This window comes from Tenrec ecaudatus, chromosome 9 (genome assembly GCF_050624435.1).
Source record: "Tenrec ecaudatus isolate mTenEca1 chromosome 9, mTenEca1.hap1, whole genome shotgun sequence".
NCBI classification, from domain to species: Eukaryota; Metazoa; Chordata; class Mammalia; order Afrosoricida; family Tenrecidae; genus Tenrec; species Tenrec ecaudatus.
The window spans coordinates 122,047,529-122,073,340 of record NC_134538.1 but is presented as its reverse complement, the minus strand read 5'-3'; the positions used below and the strand labels follow the sequence as shown (position 1 = coordinate 122,073,340).

Below are 25,812 nucleotides of genomic sequence, written 5' to 3'. Positions count from 1 at the left end.
GAAAGCCATGCCTTGGGAGGACTGTTCTAGTGTGAGACAGTGAGGATAGCACACTCGTCATGCTCTTTACTGTTGCTGCCTCCCTCAATCGTTCAAAATTAAGACGAAGCAGATCCTTGAAATTCATGAAGTTCACAGTAAGTGGAGATGCGTGATAGGCCACTTTATACTCAGTCATTTACCTAGTGAATTCGACCATTCACACAAGGCAAAAAAAGTTGTTTTGTACTAGTCTTTAATGAATGTGGTAAAAATTAACTTTTTTTCTTTTAAAATGAAAACATGGCCCTTTTCAAAAATCTAGTCATTAGTTCCATTAGTGAAGGAAAACAGCCTCAAGAAAGTGAAGGTTGTTAGGGCTAGAAAATAAGAACTTTCCAATCCATTAAAAAATACGGATTAGTCATTATTATATTCTTACAGTCTTCATTACTATATTCTTACAGTCCTGGGCCACATCCCTCCCGCATGTGAACGTTGTACTGTATAGTAGATGCAAAATGAAATAACAAAAACTATGGAAATAAAAATATTTATAAACATAATAAAGAATATTTTATTATTCAGATTATTTATATTTTGTCAATGCTACAGTAGTTTTCAAAGCAGTAAACAAAAGATACACTTTCTAATACATAGCAAAATGTTTAGAAAATCTCTAACCTAAGCAAAAACCTTTCCAAAAAAATTGTAAGTAGGATATACAAAATGGATTTCTTAGCCTAAAGTACTTTATCATGAAGTAGAATATTTACAAGTAGCCCCATCGATCAAATCAACATTACTAGAGTATAGTTTTCTATATTCTGATTTCAGCTATTTTATCTCCAATCACTGAAAATATTAAACTAGTATTGAGTAGGCTTTAGTAAAAGCTTCTAATAAAGCAGATGCTATATCCTCTGCGATGATGATGTACGCTGACACTACTAAAATTCTGTTCCACAAACCTCGGTGTTTGAGAAAACATATAATGCTTAGTTTGTATCTCTTCATTCTAGCATGACTGGCGGGAGAAAAATAACCAGTGAATGCAATGACAAAAATTAGTTTATTTTTCTTCACTAAAAAAATGTAATTGTGGTTAAAACAGTACATATGCTCCCATAATCCAAATAGAGCAATAAAATAACTTCAAAGGCTAAATCCTTTTGTGCTGTTTTTATTTGGAGGGGGAGGCAGGCAAAGGTATGTTATTTGCAAGCCATGTGCAAGGTAGTAAATTATTTAATATGGCTTTTCCAGTCAGAGCCTTTGCTACTCCCACCAAAGAATCTTAGTTTTCCCTTATGGGTCTGGTTAAGAAGGTGGGGGGAAATTCCAACTGGATCATATGAATTAGCGGTTAGTGATTGCTACCAGAGTTGTGACTGTCGTCCAGCTGGGTATTAAATTGGCCCTCTCAGAAGCAGGAATGTCAAAACCAGCAGGAGAGAGAAGCCAGGAGTGGAATGTGTCCTTTGCACCTCGAGACCCCTGGGCATTGAACCTCCTTGACCCAGGATACAGCTGGGACACCGCAGGGCCAGCTACAGCAGAACCAGGAGCCAGAGCATACATGAGACAAAGCACTAGACTTTGCAGTGGACTTTCAGCCCATAGAGTAGGTCAAGCTCAGGGCTTTGGGATGGGAGGCTAGCTTGTGGAATGGGGTGCCTCTGAGCACTTCACTAGGGGAGCTGGGTTTGCTGATGCATGGAGCTAGAGTGGAGTGCCTTTGTGTTGAGGTTGAGAGTAGAGTAACATGCCTTTTGGGACATTTATTGGCAGCCCTGAAAGAACTTTGTAACATTAGCTGAGAAAGACAGGCCATGCTAAGAAGCTGAGGGTGAGAGAGGAGCCAGCCTGTGGGAACAGCAGAAAAGACTCTCCTGACTGAACAACTGTATCGTAAGCATTTGCAACTTAACTCCCTCAAAAAGCCCCATAATAGCACTGTCTATGAGTTCTGTGTGGCCACTGCAATGAATTATTGAAACTATCTGGAACAGAGAGAGTGCTGTGGGAGACAGCACCATGCTCTGCTAAATACTAAGAATATAGAGTAAATACAACATGATCCTTCCTCTTAAGAAGTTTATAATTAGGCAAGAATTTATGGGTCAATGACAGTACTGCAAGAATTTGGCTGAGGGCTGAATGTTTACTAAAATTTAATCAGATAAAGAAAGCTAAGAAAAGAATTTTCAGCAGAAAATAAAAGCATGGTCAAAGGCTGTGATCAAAGCTCACAGATATAAAGCAGATAAGAATGTGTATAGGGAGAAAAGATTATGAGATTCTGACAGTGTAGAGTCAGGAGGGAAGTGGGGGTAAGCAGTTCAGAGAGAGTAGAAAAGGGTCTGATTAACAGAAGGATACATTCAACGGGCATTTCTAATAAGCTTCTACAAATCCAGTGAAGAGGGGAGATTTGAAGAAGGCTAAGACTGTAGGCAAAGTTATTATATGGCCCAAACAAAAGATAATAAGAGTCTGAAACAGATGGGATTGAAGACATACTTAAGTGATAAAGCCTGGAAAAGCTTGGTGACTGATTATAAGTAAGAGGCGAGAAAGCAGAATCTAGTATGTGACAGAGTGGGTACTTCCATTCTCATAATTATTTTTCCTACTTCCAGTTCTTGAACACTTTATGAATGAGACAGACCTTAACTTTTAGTGCAGTTCTGTGATACACTTTTTTATAGCCAGTCATTGAGCTATCAAGTCCAGTCATTCATACTTCAAAGCACAGTAAATGTGTTGTCTATCATCAATGAGTACAGTGAAAAATCTATTTCTTAATGAACATAAGCGCTTCTAGATTTGGCTTGGGAGTTAGATACATGAACATGGCAATGCAAAAAAAAACTGATAATGAAAAGAAATAAGGAACAGACTATGGATCAGTGTTGATAGGTTGGGATGTGAGAAGAAAAGGTGAACTTTAAATACCTGTGAAGAACCAAATGACTTTATCTAGGAAGCAATGAATGCACATGGTAGCTTCAAAATGTTTGTTGAAAAGTTGAGTTAAAAGATAGGGTATTGTTCTACAAACTTGGAAACCTTCTCACAAAAATTCAAAGGTAGAGCTAGAGTTACACATTGGAAACATCAGGATACAAGGGAACTCAAGACTTTAAAGTATACAAGATGTCCGAGAAAGAACACAGAGCCAAGGTGTGTTCCTGGACAGAACATGGTTCAAGATATGAAATCCACAGAAGGAATCAACAGATATTTGAGAAAGAGAAATGATAAGTATATAACAGAAACTAACAGTGCCCACATCTGTCTGCATCCCTCCTCCCTTAGGGCACTGTAAATTATGTATCTTAATTTCTTGCAGTTCAGTGAAGTCATTTGAAAATATTCTAGCTAGAACAGTGTGGTCACATCTGCAAACATCATTGTGCAAATAGTGTCCAGTCACTAAAGTTGTAAGTCTGTACATGTCAGTAATCCCATGTATTTTGGCCTAAGAAGCAGCTCTATACATGTATACTTTCCCTTCTAAGCAGTTTTTAAAATTCTGTAACATTGGTTAAGTTCATGATACTATTGACAGAATTATCATCTGCCTCATAGGGATGATATACAATGTTTCCCAATAAAGTACAATGGTATCTCTGAAAGTGGAACTAGGACATATGTAAAAGAATGGATTTTGAGCTCACACTTAATTGTAGACCTAATCTAAGAGCATGGAGTGGCCCTCCTAATACCTGCTGTCACTGAAGACATGCGTGCTGGAGCAAAGTGTGGGAAGGAACTAAGACGGCGCCTGGCTGTCGGAAAGAAGCGTGGCTGAGATCTTCGAGGGTACTCTTAGAAACAGCCGCTATCTGAAGGATGTGTCAGCTAACTCCACACGGAAGGAGCACCGCCTGAGGGGCGTGAATGCTGTAAACAATAAAATCCAGACGAAGGAAGGAATGGTATCAGAGCATACATTCTGAGCACCTGGCTTGCAGAAGGCAAGGGGTGACAGTGAACGTCCACTTGCAGGGCCCCACTTAGATTAAGCTTCTGGTGAATTCCCTCTGTTCAGAGGCAGACTAGAGATGTAAACAGCCTCGCTAGCTAGCAAAGTGCATTGGAAAGTGAATTATTACAGATGTAGTTGGTTAAAATTTAACACCTTATCATTTGATCTCTCTTTTGACCCATTTATAATCTGTTCTAGTTTATAATGTTTTCTGCTTTCTTTTCGGTTGAGGTGTTTCTTATTGTTTACTTTTTTCAGCATATTTTTCTATGTATGAAATCCAGGGTAAGTAAAGCTATAGAAGTAGGAACTGGATTAATGGTGTCTTGAGGGCATGGCAGGGGAGACTGAGGGGGAGCAGCGCACAGGGAACTAATAACAATGACTGCAAGAGTGAAGAAAATGCTCTAAATTTGATTGTGGTGATGATTTGCACCGCATTTTAATATGACTGAGCTATTGGACTGTATGATATGTAAATTATATATCAATAAGCTGTTAAAAAAACAAAACGGCAGACAAAAGTGAGGTAGGTCTCTCTAGGCCTTGTTTCTGCAGGCTCTCACATGGTCCTCCATGCTCTCTCCTTTTCCTAAAAGCTTTGGAAGTCACCCCCAAACAACTGTGGCACCACTTTTATGAAAGGAGCTAAGTTTCCAAATGCTTCCGTGGAGCCGAGCCAAGTCCGAACACCGAGCAGAATGCCCATGTTGTATGTCAGATGGCATTAGGACACAGGACGTGCGGAAGCAAGCCCGGGAAAGATGGCTGCAGCAGTGCAGCCTGCTGCAGTACTGTTCTCCCGGAGGAAGCACCCCTGAGTGAGCCAGGAAGCCCGCCAAGCAGGGATGGAATTGGCAGAAGCAACAAGAAGTTCCCCATGTCGGAGTACAGTAGTACATCAGTCTGTTTAAATGCTGCTAAAAAGCAGCTCCTACAAAGTTAAATCTGGAACAAAGCCTTGTTCTTCCACTGATTCACTTGTAATTATGAGCAAACAATTAGACCCAAGTATTTTCCTTCATTTATAAACAGCTGATTGTCCATTAATTGAAAGGGCTGGTCCAATTAGGCACTCAATACATGTTTGTGTTCACCAACAATTCATTATTAACACAAGGGCCTCAAACTCATATACCTAGTAGAGCCACCCATGCAGGGGCAGGGGAAGTTATTGCATCATAATAGGCACACACCTGACTTCTTTTTAAAATGTCTCTGTGTTGTCTCTTTAAAACTCTACCAGGAAAGTAAAAAATCAGTTTGGGTCTTGCTTATGAAAAAAAAAAACCTAAACTAAGTTAATTCTGATTATATACAAAGGGGCTTTCCAGTAGTTCATGGAGCTATTCCATTACCTTTTTCTCCAACATTCTGATGGTTTTATTACGGACCATGATCCCTGCCCTGTGGCTAGAAGACAGCCCTCCCACGTCTTTCCCTGCAGTCACTGGTGTTCACCGATGGTCACATATTCTCTGGAACAAAACATTTTTCATATCAAGTGGGCAGAGGAGGAGCAGAAGGTCTGAGGCTGTGAATACCTTGCCCACCTGGGCTCAGCTATCAGTCTTGGTTGTTGAGAATGCATTGCTGGAAAAACCCAAGCAGGGCAAGAGAGAACAAAGGTAGCTCTTTCTATTGCAGGGCGGAGACAGATGACATCACAGCGCCTACATTTCACAGCTTCCAGCCATCTTTATCAGGCCACGCTTCCACCCAGGAATCACTTTTGCAATCAGGTTGGCTGACGTTTATGGACCTCCCTTTGTGGTTCTTCCTATGCAGGGAACCTCACCTTCTTAACAACGGCTACTTAGGTGGTGCCCCCCTCAGGACAATCTTATCAAGCATTCTTCAGGAGCCCTGGTGGTACAGTGATTACTCCTTGAGCTGCAATTGCATGGTCGGAAGTCAGACACCACCAGCCACTCTGTGGTCGAAAGACTGGGCTGTTTATACCAGTAAACAGTTAGTCTCAGAAACCCACAGTGGGCTGCGGGGAGGTCCCTATGAGTCAGTAATGACTTGATGGCAATGAGTTTGTTTTCTGTTTTGGTTTTCAAACACAACATACTCTAGGGCATCTTGGGCTCATCTTCCTGTCCACACATCAACCAACCAAACCTAACATAGATGGCCAGGATTTTCTGGGTGTGCAAACGTACAGTGAGCTCGCCACAAACATGTTCTGCTTTACCATGCTTGAATAGTCCTCCTAAACCAGTGGGGTGGCTCTCAAGATTCCACAAAGTTCTCGCTAACAGTCTCATGTTTGAGGTTGAAGACCATGTCCAAAAAGAAGTGTTCAGTAGTCAAGTTATGAAGTTGATCATGGTCTGGATTGTTTAACCCAGTGGTTCTCAACCTTCCTCATGCCACCACGACCCTGTAATACAGTTCCTCATGTTGTGGTGACCCCCAACCATAAAATTATTTTTGTTGCTACTTCAATTAACTGTACTTTTATTACTGTTTTGAATCAGGCAACCCCTGTGAAAGGGCCATTCAACCCCCAAAGGGGAGGTGAACCACAGGTTGAGAACCTCTGGTTTAAACAAAGATGAGCCTCCAGGTAGATGCCCGAGTTTTTGCAGGGACGTCCTTTGTTTTATAGTTCCGTCAAATTCTTAATTTTCCAGATTGACAACTGTGATGCCACATTCTCCAACTGTTCAATTTTCTGTTTCAATCCATTTGTAAAAGAAGATATGCAAACAGCAACCTCAGGAGGAAAATAGGCATCCAAAATACCAGCTGTACAGGCCACATGCATGGGTCACTTCAAACATTCTGGAGAAAAGATCAATTCTGCTTTCCTACCACATTCCAAAACACCTTTGTTTTCTGGTTTGTATTAGGTTTATAAGTGGGAGATGTGAGACATTTTTTAATTCTCATTAGCACTACAGCTATGGGTTGACCAACCAAGGATGGCTGCCTTGACCAACAGCCCCCAAGCCTGGAAAAGCAGGACAACAGCATGTGCGAGAGGGGCTGAGCATGAACACTCTGGGGCTGGAGAGGAGGTTGATAAGCTCACTGTCATTGTGTTGATGCAGACTCACAGTGGCCCTACAGGACAAGGTAGAACTGCCCCTCGTGGGTTTCCGATACTGTAACTGTTTGCGGGAGTAGAAAGCCGTCTTTCTCCAGAGGAGTGGCCATTGATTTTGAACGACTGACCTTGAGGAATGCAGTCCAATGTGCCACCACTACACAACTCTGCTCAGGAGGCTTATAGGGGGGAGCTCCTGGCGCAAGGCTGCACCCCTTTCTGGAGCAGCTTGAACCTAATGACTTGGGATATAAAGGTCTAGCCCACCTCACCCCAACTTGGGACAACTCTGAGGGGCTCCATTTTGGGGGAGGTGAGACTACATCACAGACCAACTTCTCCAAAGGCCCAATGGGACTTCTTTCCCTTTCACAATGTGATCCCAAGAGCTCTCCTTAGTAATCTTTCTGTGCTCTAATTTCCAACTCAGAGCCTGAGTTTAGGTAAAGTCGACCTAAGACAACAGTCCAAAACAGAACCAAGATCTGAACCAGATTCAAGTCCTCCGGGGAAAGAATCTGACTCCATATTAAAGGTCAGGAAACATAAAAGGTCTTTACAAAAGGGAAATGAAAGTTTTTTATCCTAAGTAATTTGTTTTCACTGCAGCTATTTCAAATTCTCAAGAGCCATGGAGTATTTGCGTGACCCTGGTGCCATACACAGTTCAGTGACAGGCCGGTCACAGAAAGGATGGAGCTTTGAGTCTGTCCAGAGGCAGCTCACAAGAAAGACGTGGTGATCTACGTTGGAACAATCAGCTACTGAAGCAGGTTCCACTATGAAGCAGGATGTACACTGACACACATGGAGTCACTGAGTCAGAACCAACTTGTGGGCCACTGAAGCGTTAGGATATTTCGAGAACGTCCTCATAAAAGTTCCCTGGTTTCACTACTATCTAACCACGTAATAGCAAACCACTGTACCAAACTCACTTCTTGTCTAAGCTATACAAATAAAGCAAAGATATGAAACAATAACAAATTCAGTTTAAACATGATACAAAGTACTCCAGAGAACTCTACTGGTTTTCCTGTTGGTTTTAACCAACATCTGGCCTGATAAGGACTTGCTGTTCCACTAAACACTACTCAATAAGCTAAATGCTGTTCTCTTTCCAGCTAGAAATACTTTTTTGTTTACAAAACTTACTGTGGCAATATGAAGTGCTGAAAATTAGCAAAACTATTCAATGTACAACCAAGTAGAAAATAAGCAAGCAAATACCAAGACTATCCACTTTATTTGAATATAGTTCCATTTGTACTCAAGATATTTCAGAATCAAAAAACCCCTTAACCTTGAAAGAATTGATGAGGTTTAACCATTAAGAATATACTGAACAATTATTTCAAACATTTAAGTTTCCTTTTTTGATGTTTTAAAATAATAGATTTGCCAATTTGCCACATAGCATGGTTAGCACTAAATTACTTTCTAATATCACCTAATAATTCATACTGACTACTAAAATCTGGGGGCTCTGCCAAAGTGTAGTGATACTCGCATTTAGTTTGACAATGGAAGGAAAATGAATGGGCTCTATGTAGGAAATGCTCAAGCCTACACTTCCTGGAAAACAGCCCAAAAGCCATTTAGCAGATGTCTATGTATTGTGTTTTTTTGGGGGGGTCCCTGGGTAAGTGATTCTTAATTCTGTCAAGATACATTCCAGAACATATACCTGGATTTGAATAATCTGCTATGTGGACATTTGGAAACCAGTGTCACGGAATACCAGCTAGCCCCTTGCCATGTTACTTCACCATTATGCTCACATTTTCGATAACCTAAAAGTTAACTAAGTAACACTACTTCCTACAGAAACATGTCTCAAGAGGTTAGTTTAGTTTTTTAATACAAACTTCTATAAAGTATTTTAACCAAAATTAGTATCATTGAGTTACTCTAATTAGATTCTACCAAGATGTCTCATTAATTCACTTTATCCTTTGCTTTACTGTGATAATGTAAAAGCAACCACTCTACCCGTCTAGTCATCACACTGCTTTCTTTCATCGTTCTTTCTTTGTAGTTATCTCCTGCACCTACGTCATAGTTTCCTTTGATAAGAAAAGACGCTGAAAATCAAAATTAGTATTAGCTTTGTATATAGCAGCACAGCCTTTCACTTCTTGCCAATTAACTATATGGGAGACTAGCTTCCGGACAGCAGATCCTGCTTCCACTACAGAGAAACCGAGTCTCTCTCGAGTTCAGCTTTGTGGCACGCCTGAGACATAGTAGGCCTGCCTTTGGCATCTTACCATGCACGCTTCCTAACGCGACATCCCCAGCAGCCGAGGACAGAAATGATGATTCCGTATAAAGATACTTGGCCTTCAGGAAACCGTCTTCAGTAGATATATTAACAGAACTTCCCTGAAGTTTATCTATGGTCACAGTCTAGAAAGAGAAAAACTTTTATCGGTTCACTTTAGAGGCCAGTAAGAGGGGAAAATGATAACTACTGAATTAGCCAGCAACCACTTACAAAGTTACTACCAAGTGTGAAATCAACTTAATGACCCTGCTCTCATTCCAAAATTACCATCAACAGTGTGTTTCCTGTGGGACGTAGAATAGATTCAATATAGCCCTAACGTTTATTTATTCTTTAACTTCTTTTAATACTATTTGTATTTTCTAGGTTGTGTTCTTCATCTTTTGTTAGAAATAGTCTTCTTAGAGATTTTTTAAAAAGCTTTTGTAATACAGTATCTTACTAAACTTCGTTTTACTTGTAAAATTTGATCTTAAATCTAACAACCTCACTTAAATCATTCATTTTAACAATATATCTGTATCTTAAAAAATCTTTCTAGCTAAATAATTATATTGTTTACAAGTAATTTATAGTTTCATTTCTTCCCTTCAAATCTGTGACATTTTCCCCAGGGTGTTTCTTCCTTGTCTAACCACCTGGTTTATGCCTCTAATATGATGAACAGAGGTCGAGTCCCCATTTCCTCATCTCATACCTGCTTCGTCAACATTTCATCTGAATGATGCTGGTCACAGAGATCAGTCAGCATGTGTCATCTACTTCTATCATTATTTTTCTTTTACTGTTCAAGTAGGGAACTATACTAATTTTTAAAATGTCTATTCACATGTACAGTTTAATAAATATCTTACATATCAAGGGGAAAACTTCAATTTCTTAGAAAGTAGCAGGTTTTTTCATATTTTAATACATGGGTTTTCCAATCAAAACTTTCTTTGGAATTTTGACTATGTTGAGTGAGAGATGTTAATTTTCCTATTTCACAGTACTTTCATCAGGTTTTAACTAATGCATTATTTATAAGTAACAGCTTAATTCAAAACAAATAATTTGTTATTGATTTTTGGCTTAATTCTACCATGGCCTAAGAATATTCTCTATATTCTATCAGGTCTTTGAAATGAGTTGATACTTGCATTATAGCTAAGGATCTAGTCTATTCTTAATATGTACCTAATGTTATACTTGGGACCAGTGTCAATCAAGTTAAATTTGTCTAACATGCTATTTAGATCATCTGAATTTGGGGTAGGGAGGGAGTGTCTGGATGATTGATCAGTTAGTGAGCGATGGGTGGAGGAATCTTTCATGCTGATTATGGATTTGTCCCTTTCTTTTAATTTCTGTCAGCTTTTCATACATATTTGAGGCTATATTACTAGATGCATTCTAATTTAGAATTGTTACATTCATTGATGAATTATGCTTTTATCATTATGAAATAACCTTTATTTCAAATATTGTTATCATTTTCTATCACTTTATTTTCAATGCTACTATAGCACTTTAATTTTAGGTAAACCTTATATAAGCAACACATAAATTTATTTGGTTATACTTTATTTTAACTAGTCTGATAAAGTTTGTCTTACAAATGGAACACTCAGAATTTTACATTTAACATAATTACTAATATATTTGGGCTTAACACTCAAAAATCAAAAAGCCTAACTCACTGCCACTTAGTCAATTCTAATTCACAGCAACCCACAAAGGCAGAGTATGTCTGCTCCTTGGAGCTCATGAGAGCGTAAATCTTATGGGAGCATATAGGCTCGCGTTTCTCCTACAGAGCAGCTGGTAGGTTCAAACTGCTGGCCAGCATGTAACCTCCTAGGGCACCAGGATTCCAGGCTTAATAGTACAATCTTATTATTTTTTATTTGTCTCCTGTTCTACATTCATTTTCTCTCTTTTCTGGCCTTCTTTTGGATTTACTATTTTATACTATCCCATTTCTACATTGTGTGTGTGTATGTTTTTTCTTTCATGCTTGTCCCTTCCAGGGGCAAACCCTGCCCAGCCCTGTGGACTGGACTGGATAACTACCTCATTCCTAACACTGTCTATAGCACTGGCAACAGTGTGTGTCTTTTGAGACTAGGTCAGAAAAGGCATTCTGCTTTCATCTTTGTTTCTCTTTGTATCCCAGTTTTACTCTTAATACTACCCTAAATCACAGAAAGCAACAACAAAAAAAGTTGATTTAGCAATACAAACTCTTCCTTCAGAAATCCAAATCCCTGGGCTAATGAAAGCTTTTGAAGAGCAATAACAGTAGCAAATGGTGCCACCTTGTGGAAAACACTGGAGAGTGGACTTTGAAACATACTTCAATCTATCTGACTAAAGACAGAGTAAACAGTTCTTGGAAAAATACTGAAATAAACCTAGTACGTTGAAAAACTTAATCCAGGTTTTAATGTAAACACATGTAAATCATGAACTGCTTTAATTCATGATCATAAAATAAAAATCTCTTCAGAACTAGAATTAAATGATAAGTACTAGATCCTACTAAGTCCATGCAGGACTAAATGACTGTAAAAGCATTAAAAGTACTCAACTACAAACTATAATTCAAATTTATAATATTTAACTGCTGCTAATTCAAATCTGAAATCATTTGCAAAATTAAATGCCGTAAAAAGGGAATGTTAACACCACACATTTTAATAAATTGTATTAAGGCAACATAAAGTAAAATTATAACTACTAGAAAAAGAAAGTTTCAATCTCACACTTTTGTCAGATGCATGAATATCAATATTTCCATAAACTGTTCCCAGGCAAATCACCTTTCCTCCTTTTGTTTGAATGTCTAAATTTTGAGCCTGAAAGAAAATACAAAAATACACACAGAAATGAGAGAATTAAGTTTGACTTGTGTCAATAAAAAAATTCAACATTTTATGCATTTCATGTTTATGTACAAAGTCCATTAAGCAACAACGAAGAATCTAGAGTGAGAAAGAAATGCATGCTTTGAAATTCCGGTAATATCAATTTGGGAAATGCCAACTCCTATTACAGAGGTTAAAAATAACCCACCTTGATTGAAAGCGAGGCTACTTGAGTGTTCGGCAGTTTCACTAAAGAGGGGCTTGGAGATCACAGCTCACTGTGATCAGTTAACAAAACATCAATGATTAAGATGAGGGCGATGATAATCATTCTTGCTCTTATTGATACCAGTAATAGTTATCATTTATTGGGCATTTTCGCTGCACCCAAATTAGGGCTAACTAGTTTACCTCAATCCTCACAAAAATCCAGGGAAAAAGTAATATATGCTTTCTTGTTTTACACAGGAAAAGAACAAAGCTTCAGGAAGGTTAAATAATGTTAACAAGGTGAACCAATTAAAATGAGAAAATTCAAGATTATCAATTAAGCTCTGTATGATTCCAAAGTCCACATTTTTCAAGGCTGATGTAGCCTGAAGCAAGGTATCTTATACTTAGAATAACAGTCTACTGCTCTGCCATTTAAGCTTGAGTAACCATGCCTGTCTGTCTAGCACCACACATCCCAGAACCTGGAACAGAAACGGCCTCCAAGCACATGGAAAACAGCGGTTACCTTTCTCGTGAGACAAAAGAGTATGTGCGCATGTACCTTGATTTCGCACTTGGAAAGTAGAGAAGAAACTCCTATCTGTCCACCAGAGCGCCTTTCTTTCCCAAAAGTAAAAGCAATACAGCTGGCCATGAGGAGAAGCCATTGTTCCCAAACCTCTTAACTCTTGCCAAGAGAATGGATAAGGGAATGCTGTCATTTCTAAACTGATACATTAGAGAGAGTAGGTGTGTGTGTGCACTCTGTGCTCTTTTCATTCTACCAAGTGTGTGCAGATGACAGCAAAGTTCTAAGAGCAGGGACAGTCACAAAATGAAAGGAGCCAAGTTTCATCAACTAGACATGTTAGGTTCCTTTTAGAGCAGGGACATTGACCTTAGTTGTCATGTTTTCAGTGCTGCCACAAGCAGGGCAGTTAAAGAACAGCTGCGCAGTGAAGCTGCAGAGAAGAAAAGACGGAAAGCATCGACATCATGGCCAACGTCAGCAGAGAAGTGATTCAATAGTAGGCAGAAAAACCCAGAGCTTTTAGGCGCTTTGTTGTTGCTAGGTGCCATCGGTTCTGACTCAGCGACCCTGAGTGTAACAGAAACAAACACTGCCTGCATCATTCTCACAACTGCATAGTTGAACCCACTGTTGCAGATACTGTGTCAATCATTTTACTTATGGGGAAAAATAGTAAAACTTTAAGTAGAATATACTTGATATTCCCCTTCATGAAAAGATCACTGAAGATAAGAATGCTTCAGCAAAGTGTGGTGTGAAAACTAGAGGTGCCCTGCTATCAGAAAGAATAGCGTCTGGAGTTTTAAAGGCTTGTTTGCAAACAAGCAGCCAACTAAGTGAGCCCTCTACTAACTCCACATGGAAGAAGCACACCAACGTGGGTGATCTAAAGATTATAAACAATCTAATTCAACTCTAAAGGAGGGAATGATAACAGGGCTTAAATTATGAACACCTGGCTTGCAGAAGGCTATAAATGACAGTGGAAGCCCAAAATCTATTTGCAGGGTTTACACAGGGATTCTGGGGAATCCCCTCTGATCACAGTTGAGGGATATGAACAGTCTTGTACCAGACAGCACTGGAAATTTGACTAAGACAGACATAGTGAACCTAAAATGTACTATCTTATTACTTGATTTCCCTTATGAGCCATTTAAATTTGTTCTAATTTGTAATATATTTTTCTTTTCTATTGAAGTTGTTTTACTTTGTTATTCTTTTTAGTGTTTTTGTTTGAGATATATATATATATATCCAGGATAGTTAATCTATAAAGTCAGCAACTGGATTAATGGTTCCTTGGGGGTATGGCAGGGGAGGTTGAGGGGAAATGGGGAATTAATGAGTATAAGAATGAAGAAAATATTCTAAATCTGATTGTGGTTATGATTACATAACTCTGCTTGATGTGACTGAACCATTAAATTGAATGATATGTGAATTATATGCCAATAAAACTGTTGGGGTAAAAAACTTTAGGTAAAATAAGACAGGCATAAATTTCAAATAATTTAGTGGAACGGGCAAGATTAATAATTCTTAAAATGATCTGTATTGTAGGATGGTAGATTACTTCAAACACATAAAGATGCATAGTCTAAAATCATATTTAAATATAAACTCTATTACGCAGATAAATAATTAATAAACTATAGAAAAGTATAGCTGCTAAACAGTTGTTGTTTTAAATCAGGAGTTTTTATTTATTTTTTATTAAATACTTTTATTGGGGGCTCTTACATCTCTTATTACAATCCATACATTCATCCATTGTGTCAAGCACATTTGCACATATGCTGCCATCATCATTTTCAAAGCATTTTCTTTCTACTTGAGCCCTTGGTATCAGCTCAATTTTTCCCCTTCCTCCCTCATGAATCATTGATAAGTTATAGATTATTATTTTCATATCTTCTATCATCCTGTCGCCCTTCATGCACTTCTCCATTGTTCATTCTCCTGGGAAGAGGTTATATGTTGATCCTTGTGATTGATTTCCCCTTTCTCCCCCCAACCTTCCTGCAATCCTCCAGGTATCTCTATTCTCATTGTTGGCCCTGAGGGGTTTATCTATCCTGGATTCCCTGTGTTTCAGGCTCTTATCTGTAGCAGTGTGCATGTTCTGGTCTAATCCAATTTGTAAAGTAGACTTGAGGTCATTATAGTGTGGGGGAAGAAGCATTAAAGAACTAGAGGAAAGTTGTGTTTCATCAGTGCTATACTGCACCCCGAAGGGCTAATTCTCTTCTTTGTGACCCTTCTGTGAAGGATGTCCAACTGTCTACAGATGGGCTTTGGGTCCCCACTCCATGTCCCTCCCCCACCATTCACCTTCGGTATGATTTTGTTCTGGGTCCTAATACCTGATACCTGATCGATCCCTGATCCCATTGACACCTTATGATCACATAGGCTGGTGTGCTTCTTCCTCGTGGGCTTTGTTGCTTCTCAGCTAGATGGCCACTTGTTTATCTTCAGACCTATATCAAAAGACACTATATCTTTTGATAGCTGGCACCATCAGCTTTCTTCATCACATTTGCTTATGCACCCATTTTGTCTTCAGAGATCCTGTCAGGAAGCTGAGCATCACAGAGTGCTGGGTTACTAGAACAAAGTGTTCTTGCATTGAGGGAGTACTTGAGTTGAGGCCCAATATCCATCTGCAACCTTAATTCTTAACATATAAGTGCAGAGATCTATTCCCCTCTCGTTATATATAAATATACTTACATATGTACATGCCTGTATTTAGACTTCTAGAAATGTCCTTTACCTCCTGGTTCTTTCCTCTATTTCCTTTTATTTTCCTCTTGTCCCACCATAATGTTCGGCCTTCATTTGGGGTTCAGTAATTCCTTGCTGATGCAATGCCCTTGATTAAGCTCCACTAGGCATCCTACGCCCTTCTATTGATTTTAGTTCACTTGCTGTTCCTGTGTCCCTGTGTTGGTTCCAAATCCCCCCCCCCCAACTCCAACTTCCTTTCTCCCATTTCCCCTTCTTCTGTATCCCCCCTGGAACCATCTTTTCATCTCCAAATTGTTTATCCCGCCTATCTTATCTAGATAGACATGCAGAAACATTAATAAGTGCAGCAAAAAACAGGCAAAGACAAACACAACAACAACGGAAGTGAAAACCAACAAAACAATAACATCAACAAAAAAACCTTAACAACAAAAAGAGAGTCACTGACAAAAATGGAAAGGCCTATAAATGTTCAAGGTTTGTGTTGGCCTTTATGAGTGTTTCCAGTTGAGTTTGACGGGGTGCCACACTCTGCCTCCAAAGACTATTTCTGGTATTCCCCGGGGATTTTATCACTTTGCTGCTTTGTTGCATGCCCTTAGTGCTTCGCCCTAGTGTGATGTGGAAACCCGGAGTTCTTAACCAAGGTTACCATGAATTTCTAGAGAATCTATGAAGTCCACATAAAATTTCATATATATGTCAATTTTTTTCTAAGAAGAGAATCATTAGATTTTCTAGAGTTTGAGGTTTGAATATTTAAGAAGTATTGTTACAATTTAAGTTTTATAACAGTTAACTAGCTTATAAATTTCAAAGAAAAGAAAAAATATATAAAGTTAAAACACACATACATGGTATTCAATTAACTAAATATGTTGCCTAAAAATGTTGAATAAATGTAGTTCCTTAAACTTTTCTTCAGCATAAAGAAGGTAAAAAGAGCATGAATTTGGAAATCAGAAAGATCCAAAGTAAAATTTCACTATGTGAATTCAGAGAGCTCCTCAATTTCTTACTGCCTCATAGTTTCTTGCATGATAAATGAAGATATGACAGAAGTATTAAAAGAGATCACGTATGTATGTGAAGGCTTAGCTAAGATTCCTGGTACATAATAAGGATGTAACAAAATAGTAGTTTTGCTGTACAAATTATGTTACATAGATAAATACATTTCAAGACTTTGAAATGAATAAAACCGAGTTTAACAGGTATTTCCTATTCTAGGCAATAATACTATATTATATTTAAAATATAAGAATCAAATAAAAATTCTATTTTTTTAAATAGGAAAATACTCATTCTCCCTTGAAATTGGGAATGAATTCATTGGGTAAATCTGCTGTATAAGGCTTCTTTACAGTGGAGAAAAGCAAAGATGTCACTCTGTGGACTAAGGAGCACCTGACCACGTCTCAATGGCCTCATCGGCATGGGAAAGTTGGACACTGAGTAACAAAGGCCGAGGAAGACTTGATGTCAGAATTCTAGTGCTGGTGAAGAATCCTGCCAACAGAACAAACAAATCTGTCTTGAAAGAAGTACAGCCAGATGTTCCTTAAAAGCAAGACGGTGAGACTTCATCTCACACGCTTTGGACATGTTGTCGAGGGAGAGCAGACCCGATAACAGGAGACCGTGCTTGGTAGAGGGACAGCAGGACAAAGGAGGACCCTCTACAAGACAGACTGACACAGTGCCTGCAATAATGGGCATGTGTGAGCATGGTGCAAGACTGGGTGGTGTTTCCTTCTGTCAGAACTGACTCGCTAGCACCCACCACCAACTCTGGAAATTGCCATAGGGAGCCACTAGGATACATAAAAGGCACCCTGGTAGCATAGTGGGTTATGGTTTAGGCTTCTGACCACAAGATCTCAGCAAGATGGATGAAGCTTTCTACTCCTGTATAGTTAGTGTCAGAACCCCACTTGGGCAGTTCTACTCTGTCCTCCAGGGCTGTTATGAGTCAGCATTAACTTGATGGCAGTGAGTTGAGAATTCATTACAGGATCTTCGCATTCTCATTTTTATGTCTCTAATAGAGAAAACATCGATACAAAGTATTATAGTGAAATTTTCAAAGACCTACAGAGAGGAAAGCAAAAAGAACATGTTCAGCATATATCAAGCTGAAAGAACTGCAGAAAAAATGCAAGTTTCAGGTTGCATTATTAACAGATTATATGGGCAAAATATTGAATGATACAGGAAGTATTAAAAGATGATGAAAGAATACAGAGGGTCACTATACCAAAAAGAACTAGTTGGTATTCAACCATTTTTGATGGTTGTACCATCAAAAACATGTTTCTGAAGGAAAAAGTCCAAGCTGTACCAAACGTATTAGCTCAAAACAAGGCTCCAGGAATTGATGGACAATTCATTGAAATGGCTGAACAAACTGATGAAGCACTGGAAGCACTCACTTGTCTATGCCAAGAAATTCAGAAGACAGCTAGTTGGCCAACTGACCAAAAGAGATTCAGACTTGTACCCATTCCAAAGGTGACCCAAGAGAATGCTAAAATTACAGAACAATTCATTAATACCGTATGAAAGTAAAATTTTGCTGAAGATTATTCAACAATGGCAGAGCAGTATGTTGACAGAAAGTTGTCAGAAATTCAAGTCCAATTCAGAAGAGGATGCGACTTAAGGGTTATCATTGTTGACATCAGATGTATCTTGGCTCAAAGCAGGAAATACCAGAAATATGTTTACTTGTGTTTTATTAATTACGCAAAGGTATTTGAATGTGTGAATCATAACCAACTGTGGGTAACACTGAGAAAATAAGAATTCCAGAACGTTTGTTGTGCTCATGTGGAACCTGTACATGGACCAAGAGTCAGTCGTCCTAACAAAACAGGAGAGTACTATATGATTTACAATCAGGAAAGGTATGCATCAAGGTTGTATCCCTTTACCATCTTATTCAATCTGTATGCTGAGCAAATAATCAGAAAAACTGGACTATATAAAGAAGAATGTTTATTAACAACCTGCTATATGCAAATAACACAACTTTGCCTGCTCCAAGCGAGCATGAAGCAATTGCTGATGAAGATCACAAATTACAGTAGGGATTGCAACTCAACGTAAAGAAAACCAAAATCCTCACTTGGTAAAAGGAGACAAAATGGAAGTGTGTCAAAGATTCCGTCTTGCTTGGATCTACAATCAATGCCTGTGACAGCAGCAGTCATGAGATCAAACAGCACATTCACTGGACACATCTGCTGCACAAGAACGCTTCAAAGTGTTCACAAGCAAGGGTGTTACTTTGAGGACTAAGGGGTGTCTGAACCAAGTCATGGCATTTTCAACTGCTTCATGTGTTCATAAAATTTGGACAAGGAAGACAAAGAAAATTGATGCATCTGAATTATGGACTGTTGCAGAGTATTGAAAATGCCATCGACTGCCAAAAGAACAAACAGATCTGTCTTGGAAGAAGTACAGCCAGAATGCTCCTTAGAAGCTAAGATGACGAGACTTTGTCTCATAAACTTTGGACATATTATCAGGAGACCAGTCCCTGGAGAAGGCTAGCACGCTTGGTAAAGTAGAAGTGCAGCAAAAAAGAGGAAGACCCTTAATGAGATGGCTTGATACAGTAGCTGCAACAGCGGCTCAAACATGACAATTGTGAGGATGGTGCAGGATTGAATGGTTTTACATAGGGCTGCTGTGATTGGAACAAACTATTATCATCTGACAACAGCAACGAGGAGTTATTTTGTCTTCGTTACGAATTATTTCCAACTATGCTAAAAGCAATGATAAGAAAACAAAAGGATGAAGAAATTGTCTACGATGGTTCTCAAATCAGGGTAATTTTGTCTCCTAGAGGACATGGAACAACATATGGAGATATTTTTCATTGCCCAAACTGTCAAGAGCATTTCATTTGGAACCGGTTCTCTGAGAACCTCCTAGACGTGGGAGACAAAGTTCATCAACAGGGACTGTCAGAATTCAAGCTGTTTTCATAAAAGGACATAGATTGGAAGATATATCATTGATGACATCAGATGGATCTTGGCTGAAAGCAGAAAATACCAGAAAGATGTTTGCCTGTGTTTTATTGACTCTGCAAAGGCATTCGACTATGTGGATCATAACATGGTATGGATAATATTGTAAAGAATGAGAGCCCCACATCATTGTTAGAACATTTTAATTTTTCCTGGGTCTTAGTATTATCCTCCACATTAAAAGTCAGCAAACTATGGGTCAAACCTAGTCCATAGATTTGTGTTTTGTTTGCTTTCCAGTTTATGGTAAGCTTTGTGATTCTTATGTAGACAATTCCGTGACATAATAACTTTCATCAGGTTGTGTTACCATCATCACTGTGCATATCCAAGTTTTATATCAACCCAAACGGAAACTCAGTACTTCTTCAGCAATAACCCTATCGAGCCCCTAGTAGTCACCTTTTGTCTCTTTGCCCAATCTATTTCATATGGGTAGGATCATACAATATTTGTCCTTTTGTGTCATATCACTTAGCATGTTTTCAGTGGTTAGCCATGTTGTGGCATGTAGCACAGCTTCCATTCTCTTTAAGGCTGAATGTCATTTCACATATGGATACACCACACTTTGTTCAACTAGTCATCTGTTGATTGACGCTTGGGTTGTTTCCACGTTCTAACGATTGTGAACAAAGCTGCAATGAACAATGGTGTACACGCATCTTTCCAAGTCCTTGCTTTCCAGTCTTCTGGTACATACTAAAGAGTAGACGTGCTGAGTCACAGGCTATACCAGCAACAAACAAGGGTTTCAATTTCTCCACATCTTCATCAACGTATCTTATCTAATGAGAATAGCCATCCAAGTGGGTAATGAAATGGTATCTCACTTTGCTTCTGATCACCACCTAACTTGTTATAGACGATATTATTTGAAACACAGCCACACACACTCACACACACACACCACACACACACACAGCCTGCTTTCTTGCTATCAGGCAGAGCTGAGTAATTGCAACTGGACCCTCAAGGCTAAAATATTTAAAGAAAATTTGCTGACCTCTGCTTTGAAATACATGGAACATTTTAGGGTCTAAAAATCCTCTTTTAGCTTTAATATTGTAAATCACTTCCTAACAAGAGCAATATTGAATAATATTATTGAAACATAATTAGAAAATTAAGTTGATACCTTAATAGACTGTAAGATGCTGGTCCCTTGCTCTGTTTCAATATGGCAATTATCACATAAAATATTTTGGAGTTTTACACAACCAGATCCTGATGACTTGATATTCAAATCTAGAGTGAAAATAATAAAAGCAAGTTAGTATTATAGTTAATGGGCGCCAATGCATTTTAGTAAACTTCAGAAACCCAGCTCCCTATTCCTAGAAGTCATGACCACAGTATGACTGATCCCCGAGAGACCGCAGCCATCAACAGTCTCTCTCTAACGGGGTTTCCATCTTGGCAACAGAACCATATTCAAAAGTTGCTTTGGATAATTTTTAGAAATAAAGCGGTTCTGAAAGGTCTTAAGAGTGGGAGAAAAATGTGAAATAAGACTTACAATCATCAAAAAGACCAGGCTTACTGGTTGGATAGAACCCACAGTCTATGGTCCTTAGTCACCCATGAGGTCTAGAAAAGAACTCATCCCCATGACTCAACTTTCTGCCAAACAATAGGTCTAAAAGGGAAACAATAATACCAATACAGTAAGCACACTTTAGATTAATCAACCATTCGACATCAAAAGGACAATATGCACCCACGGGCAATGTTTAAAAGGATCGGCAGCAAAAAAGAAAGAATGGAATAGGAAACAGAAGGATGAAGGCTAAGTTACATTGTTGGGATTGCAGCCAATGAGAAGAAACAAAATGTGTAAGAATTATTAAATGGAAAACTGATCTGCTCTGTAAATTTACATCCAATTTACAACGAAAAGTTAAATAAGTAAACAAATAAATAAAGTTGTTTTTTCCTGGTTCATATCATTTAGCTGTGTATAATGAGCGATAGATCTCAACCTCTTTATTCATTTCCAGGCTAATTTGTTACAAAAGTATCTTGCATAGTGTTGGTGGGAAGAGGTGAAAATAACTGAAGTGAGAAGTGAAGGAGGGAAGATACTCCAGTTCTGATAAGTACGTCTGTCTCTCCTTCCAGAGGAAACACAGGCATTCCAGAGGCAGCGACGCCAGTAAGAACACAGCAAGTTAACAAGGCGCTATAATAAATCAGGTAAGGTAGTGCACACTGTGGTTGTAGCATGTAACGATATGCAAGAAAATGATCATCATTTTGAATTTCAAATCCTCCTTCTAACCTTTCATGCAAAAAAAATGCACAACCATCAAAAGGGCATCTAAGTAATAAAAAGGATTTTGGTAGCTATTTAAAAATATATATTAAAACTTAAGGTTGTATATAAGTTATAATGGTATCTAAAGCAAATTGACTGCCTTATTTTCCAAATTTTGGCTGAGATTTAAACTAACTGGCAAAACTAACCCCACACCTCCATGGATGTCAAATGTGTTATCCAGTTAAGCAGTGTTAGAATACAAGGCCTAAAAAAAAAAAAAAAAAAGAATACAAGGCCTGACCCAAGGACCATGCTGGCACATACAAAGAGAAGGAAATTAATCCATTATAAGGCCACAAGAGTAGGTAAGTGAGGGAAAGAGAAGCGAATGGTGAACACAAGTGGTCGGAATGCTACCTCTGACCCATTCACTGAAACAGGAGATAAACTAGAGGGACAAAAGAGCCAAGAAAACTGTTATGTTGATTTCAGGTCCCTAAGGAATAGACCTGAGGACACAGTGAATTGGGAATAGGGTGTATCTGACCCACACCAGGGTGCTTGCAAGCACCTCCTACACAAAAGCTGGAGAATGCATAAAGAAAACTAGGTGCCTGTGAACTACCCTGAGTACACACACAGCCAGAAGAACAACCAGGCTGGAAGAAGTACAACCCAGATGTTCCTTATCAACAAGGATGACAAGGCCTTGTCTCACACACTTTGGACATGTTCTCAGGAGGGACCAGTCCCTATGGACGGCCATCATGCTGGGGAATATAGATGCCAGTGATAAAAGAGGAAAGATCGCTGAGAAGATGGATTGAAACAGTCGCTGCAACAATGAGTTCAAATAATTGAGGATAGAGGAGAACCCGGTAGTGTTTTGTTCTGTTGTCCATGGGAACACTGCAAGAGGAAACCAAGTCCACAGCACCTGGCAACAGCCCCCACTAGAATGTAAGTTTCATGAACGAATGTTTTTGTGAAGTTGCTATAGTTCAACTTTTTCCCGAAATGGTAGCAATAACAGTATCTACAATATAGTGCAATGCTTAGGATTCTTTAATAATTATCCTAGAAATGTTCGCTATTATTCTGATCATCTGCATCATTCTTCAGTCCCAAAAATATCTGCCACATTATCAATGAAAGTTTGCCAGGCGGCCGTACCATATTTTTCTTCAGTTTGACACTCACGGGAAAATTTACGGCAGGAAAAAGAGAGATCTATCAGTCAGAAGCTGAGTGTCTATTTGAACTGTTGGTGCAGGGTAGAAAACAAACATTTAATATATAGGGCTGTCTAAGGTCAAACCCACAAGACCGTTAGCAATGGGAAATATATATGGAATCTTGTACCACTGGGTGGGTTAGCCAGAAATCCTAACCCTGGAAATTAAACCACTTTGTTAATGACCAAGGACAATGACAAAACAGGAGCAAAGTGACCCTGGAGAACATCAGGAGCTCCACACATATGATCTGACTTATACTCATTTAGATCAGGTTTATAAAATGCCAATTGTTGGGACTGTAATTCCTAATTCTGACTGGGAGGCGGCAAGTTGGTTCTGACTGACAAGAACATTTTATTGGACAGAAGGAAACACTGCCATCTTCAATCGTTGCTATATATTGTTGCAGTCACTGTGCCATTCCTTCTCATTGAGGATTTTCCTCTTTTTATTTTTTGCTCCTCCTCTACCAACCATGATGTCCCTCCAGGGTCTGGTCCCTCCTGAGAATATAGGGAAAGTCCGCGAGAGAAAGTCTTTCCATCCATCCTTGCACTCTTCCAAGACAGGGATGTTCTTCTGGTAGTCCATGGCGTGTTCAATATTCTGCATCAACACCATGATCCAAATGCATCAGTTCTCTTTCAGTCTTCTTTGCTGATTGTCCACATTTCACATGCTCAGGAGACAAATAAAAATACCCTGGCTCGGATGAGTTGCTCCTAGTCCCCAGAGGGGCACGTTAAAGAGGTTTTTTGCAGAATACTGATTGTGGAAGTATGGTGTACACACACTGCTACCCAGAAACTCGGAATAAAACAGGAAAAAAAGGAGGCAGCACCAAAATGCGGAAGGCGAATGGCATTAGTCGGTTCAAAATGAATCAATGAAAGTGCACATCAGCGGATGCGCGTGCCCTGGGAGCCAAACTCATTTCACTTGCCAAACTGCAGGGGTGCGTCCACCTCCACGGAGGCCCGGGGGTCGATGGTCTCGGACACGATGGACATCACCTTCTTCGTCTCGTCGTACCTCACCTGCAGGCTGTCCAGGCCGTGCACCTCGCCCTCCACGCCAGACACCGCCACCAGCACGCGGTCGGAGTCCGGGTACCTGTGGGGGTCCAGGGGCCTCACGGTCAAGTCGCACGGGAGCTGCGTCCGCAGCGCGCCGAACGGGCTCACCAGCAGTGTCCAGGCCTTCAGCGGTCGCTGAGCGGGCCCGGGCGGGGGTTGGCGCTCCGAGCTGGGCCGGTGCTCGTTCCCGCCGGAGGCGTACAGCCGCGCCAGGTGAGCCCGGCAGGTCCAGCGCCCCACCCACCACCACAGGTGGCAGAGCCGCACGCCACCGCGCCCCCCACCCGAGCAGGGAACGAACATGGCACGCCGCGCTCGCGCCCCCTCAGGTCAGCCGGCTTAGTCACCGAGCCGCCTCAAGTCCAGGGGGACGTTTGCGAGCGTTTGCTGAAGCAAGAGTAAGCTCGCCCACTCTGCCGGACGCCTCAGGCTGCAGCGGCGCACACGCGGAGAGTCGGACCGTCTCAGTAGTCCACCCTGACCAACTCTGCGTCTGCGCTCGCCCCTTTCGCGAAGGCCCACGGGATAGGTCGCAGGTTGACGGGAGCTGAGCGATCCGAAAACTACAAATCCCAGGAGGCATTTCGCAGAGCAGGCCGCTTTCTAAGCGCGAGAACTAGGCCGGGTTTGGGGGACGTACCCTCTTTGGCTCAAGTCCATTGGTCACTGGAGGGGCGGGGAGAGGTGGATGAGAATTCATCCGACCAATAGAAAGCGCGAAAGTGGAAAGGTGGGCAGGTCCGTGTGCATGTGGTTTCCTTGGATACCGAGGACGCGATTTCTTCCTTGGAGAGGGAGGAGTTTTGGAGTGAGACGTAGGCGTTCGAAACCAAAGATAAATAAAACAGCCTAAATAAGCAGGACAAAGGAGAAAGATAAGAAACTGCTCTTTAAAAGGTGAGAACCCTTGAATTAAATTAGGAGTATCCAATGTGGACGGTTAAACTCAAATCTCCTAAGCTAGTGCGGCGCCTTCTGGGAATGGAGGCTCACTTGGCTAGAAGATAACTGGGTTGATGCGGGGGCGGGGGGAGGGGGGGAGAATCTCTGGTAGAAATTTTAAGAATAGCTTTAGAGTCGTGATGCTTTCTGGACTCTAGGTGACCCCTAAGCCACTTCTGGTTATTAATTGTTCATTCTTAAACTGGGGATACTTTTTTTTTTGCTTTATCTCAAAGGGGTTTTTCTAAGGATCAAAAATAAAATTAAAATGCGCATGTGTACATCTACAAAATTGCAATATAACGCACTGTATTTTCATTTTAGGCTACTCGGTTTAAAAGAAAAATTGGAGCGATCAGGACTTGTTTGGGCAACAAAATTGATTGCTTTGATTACTAATGATCCTGGGACTTAGGGCCAATAGAAAATACAGGAGTGCCAACCTGATGCTGTGGAATAAGTAGTTTTTTACCCCTGACTGCCCTTATTCTCTTTGGTGTCATCTGAACCTGTTTATTTGGTGTTAAAATGAAGGATTGTATGAAATGGCTCTGTAAGATCTCCTTTACTGTTTTACATTTTATTATTCT

The 25,812-nt window shown here is 40.0% G+C and overlaps 1 protein-coding gene and 1 pseudogene across 2 annotated transcripts in view; both read right to left on the bottom strand.

Annotated features, from left to right (window-relative positions):
- The window catches only part of FAM185A (family with sequence similarity 185 member A), a 63,362-nt gene extending 38,577 nt beyond the window's left edge, over positions 1-24,785 (bottom strand). For both annotated transcript variants that reach the window (XM_075558502.1, XM_075558503.1), the window contains exons 1-4: positions 24,148-24,785; positions 20,845-20,954; positions 12,063-12,155; positions 9,302-9,440 (exon numbers count right to left, since the gene is read on the bottom strand). In XM_075558502.1, coding sequence (XP_075414617.1) covers positions 9,302-9,440; positions 12,063-12,155; positions 20,845-20,954; positions 24,148-24,583 — 778 coding nt within the window. In that variant the 5' untranslated portion in view covers positions 24,584-24,785. The remainder of the gene's footprint in view (positions 1-9,301; positions 9,441-12,062; positions 12,156-20,844; positions 20,955-24,147) is intronic.
- Positions 5,768-6,958, bottom strand: LOC142457011 (large ribosomal subunit protein mL45 pseudogene; annotated as a pseudogene).
- Positions 24,786-25,812: the final 1,027 nt, after the last annotated feature.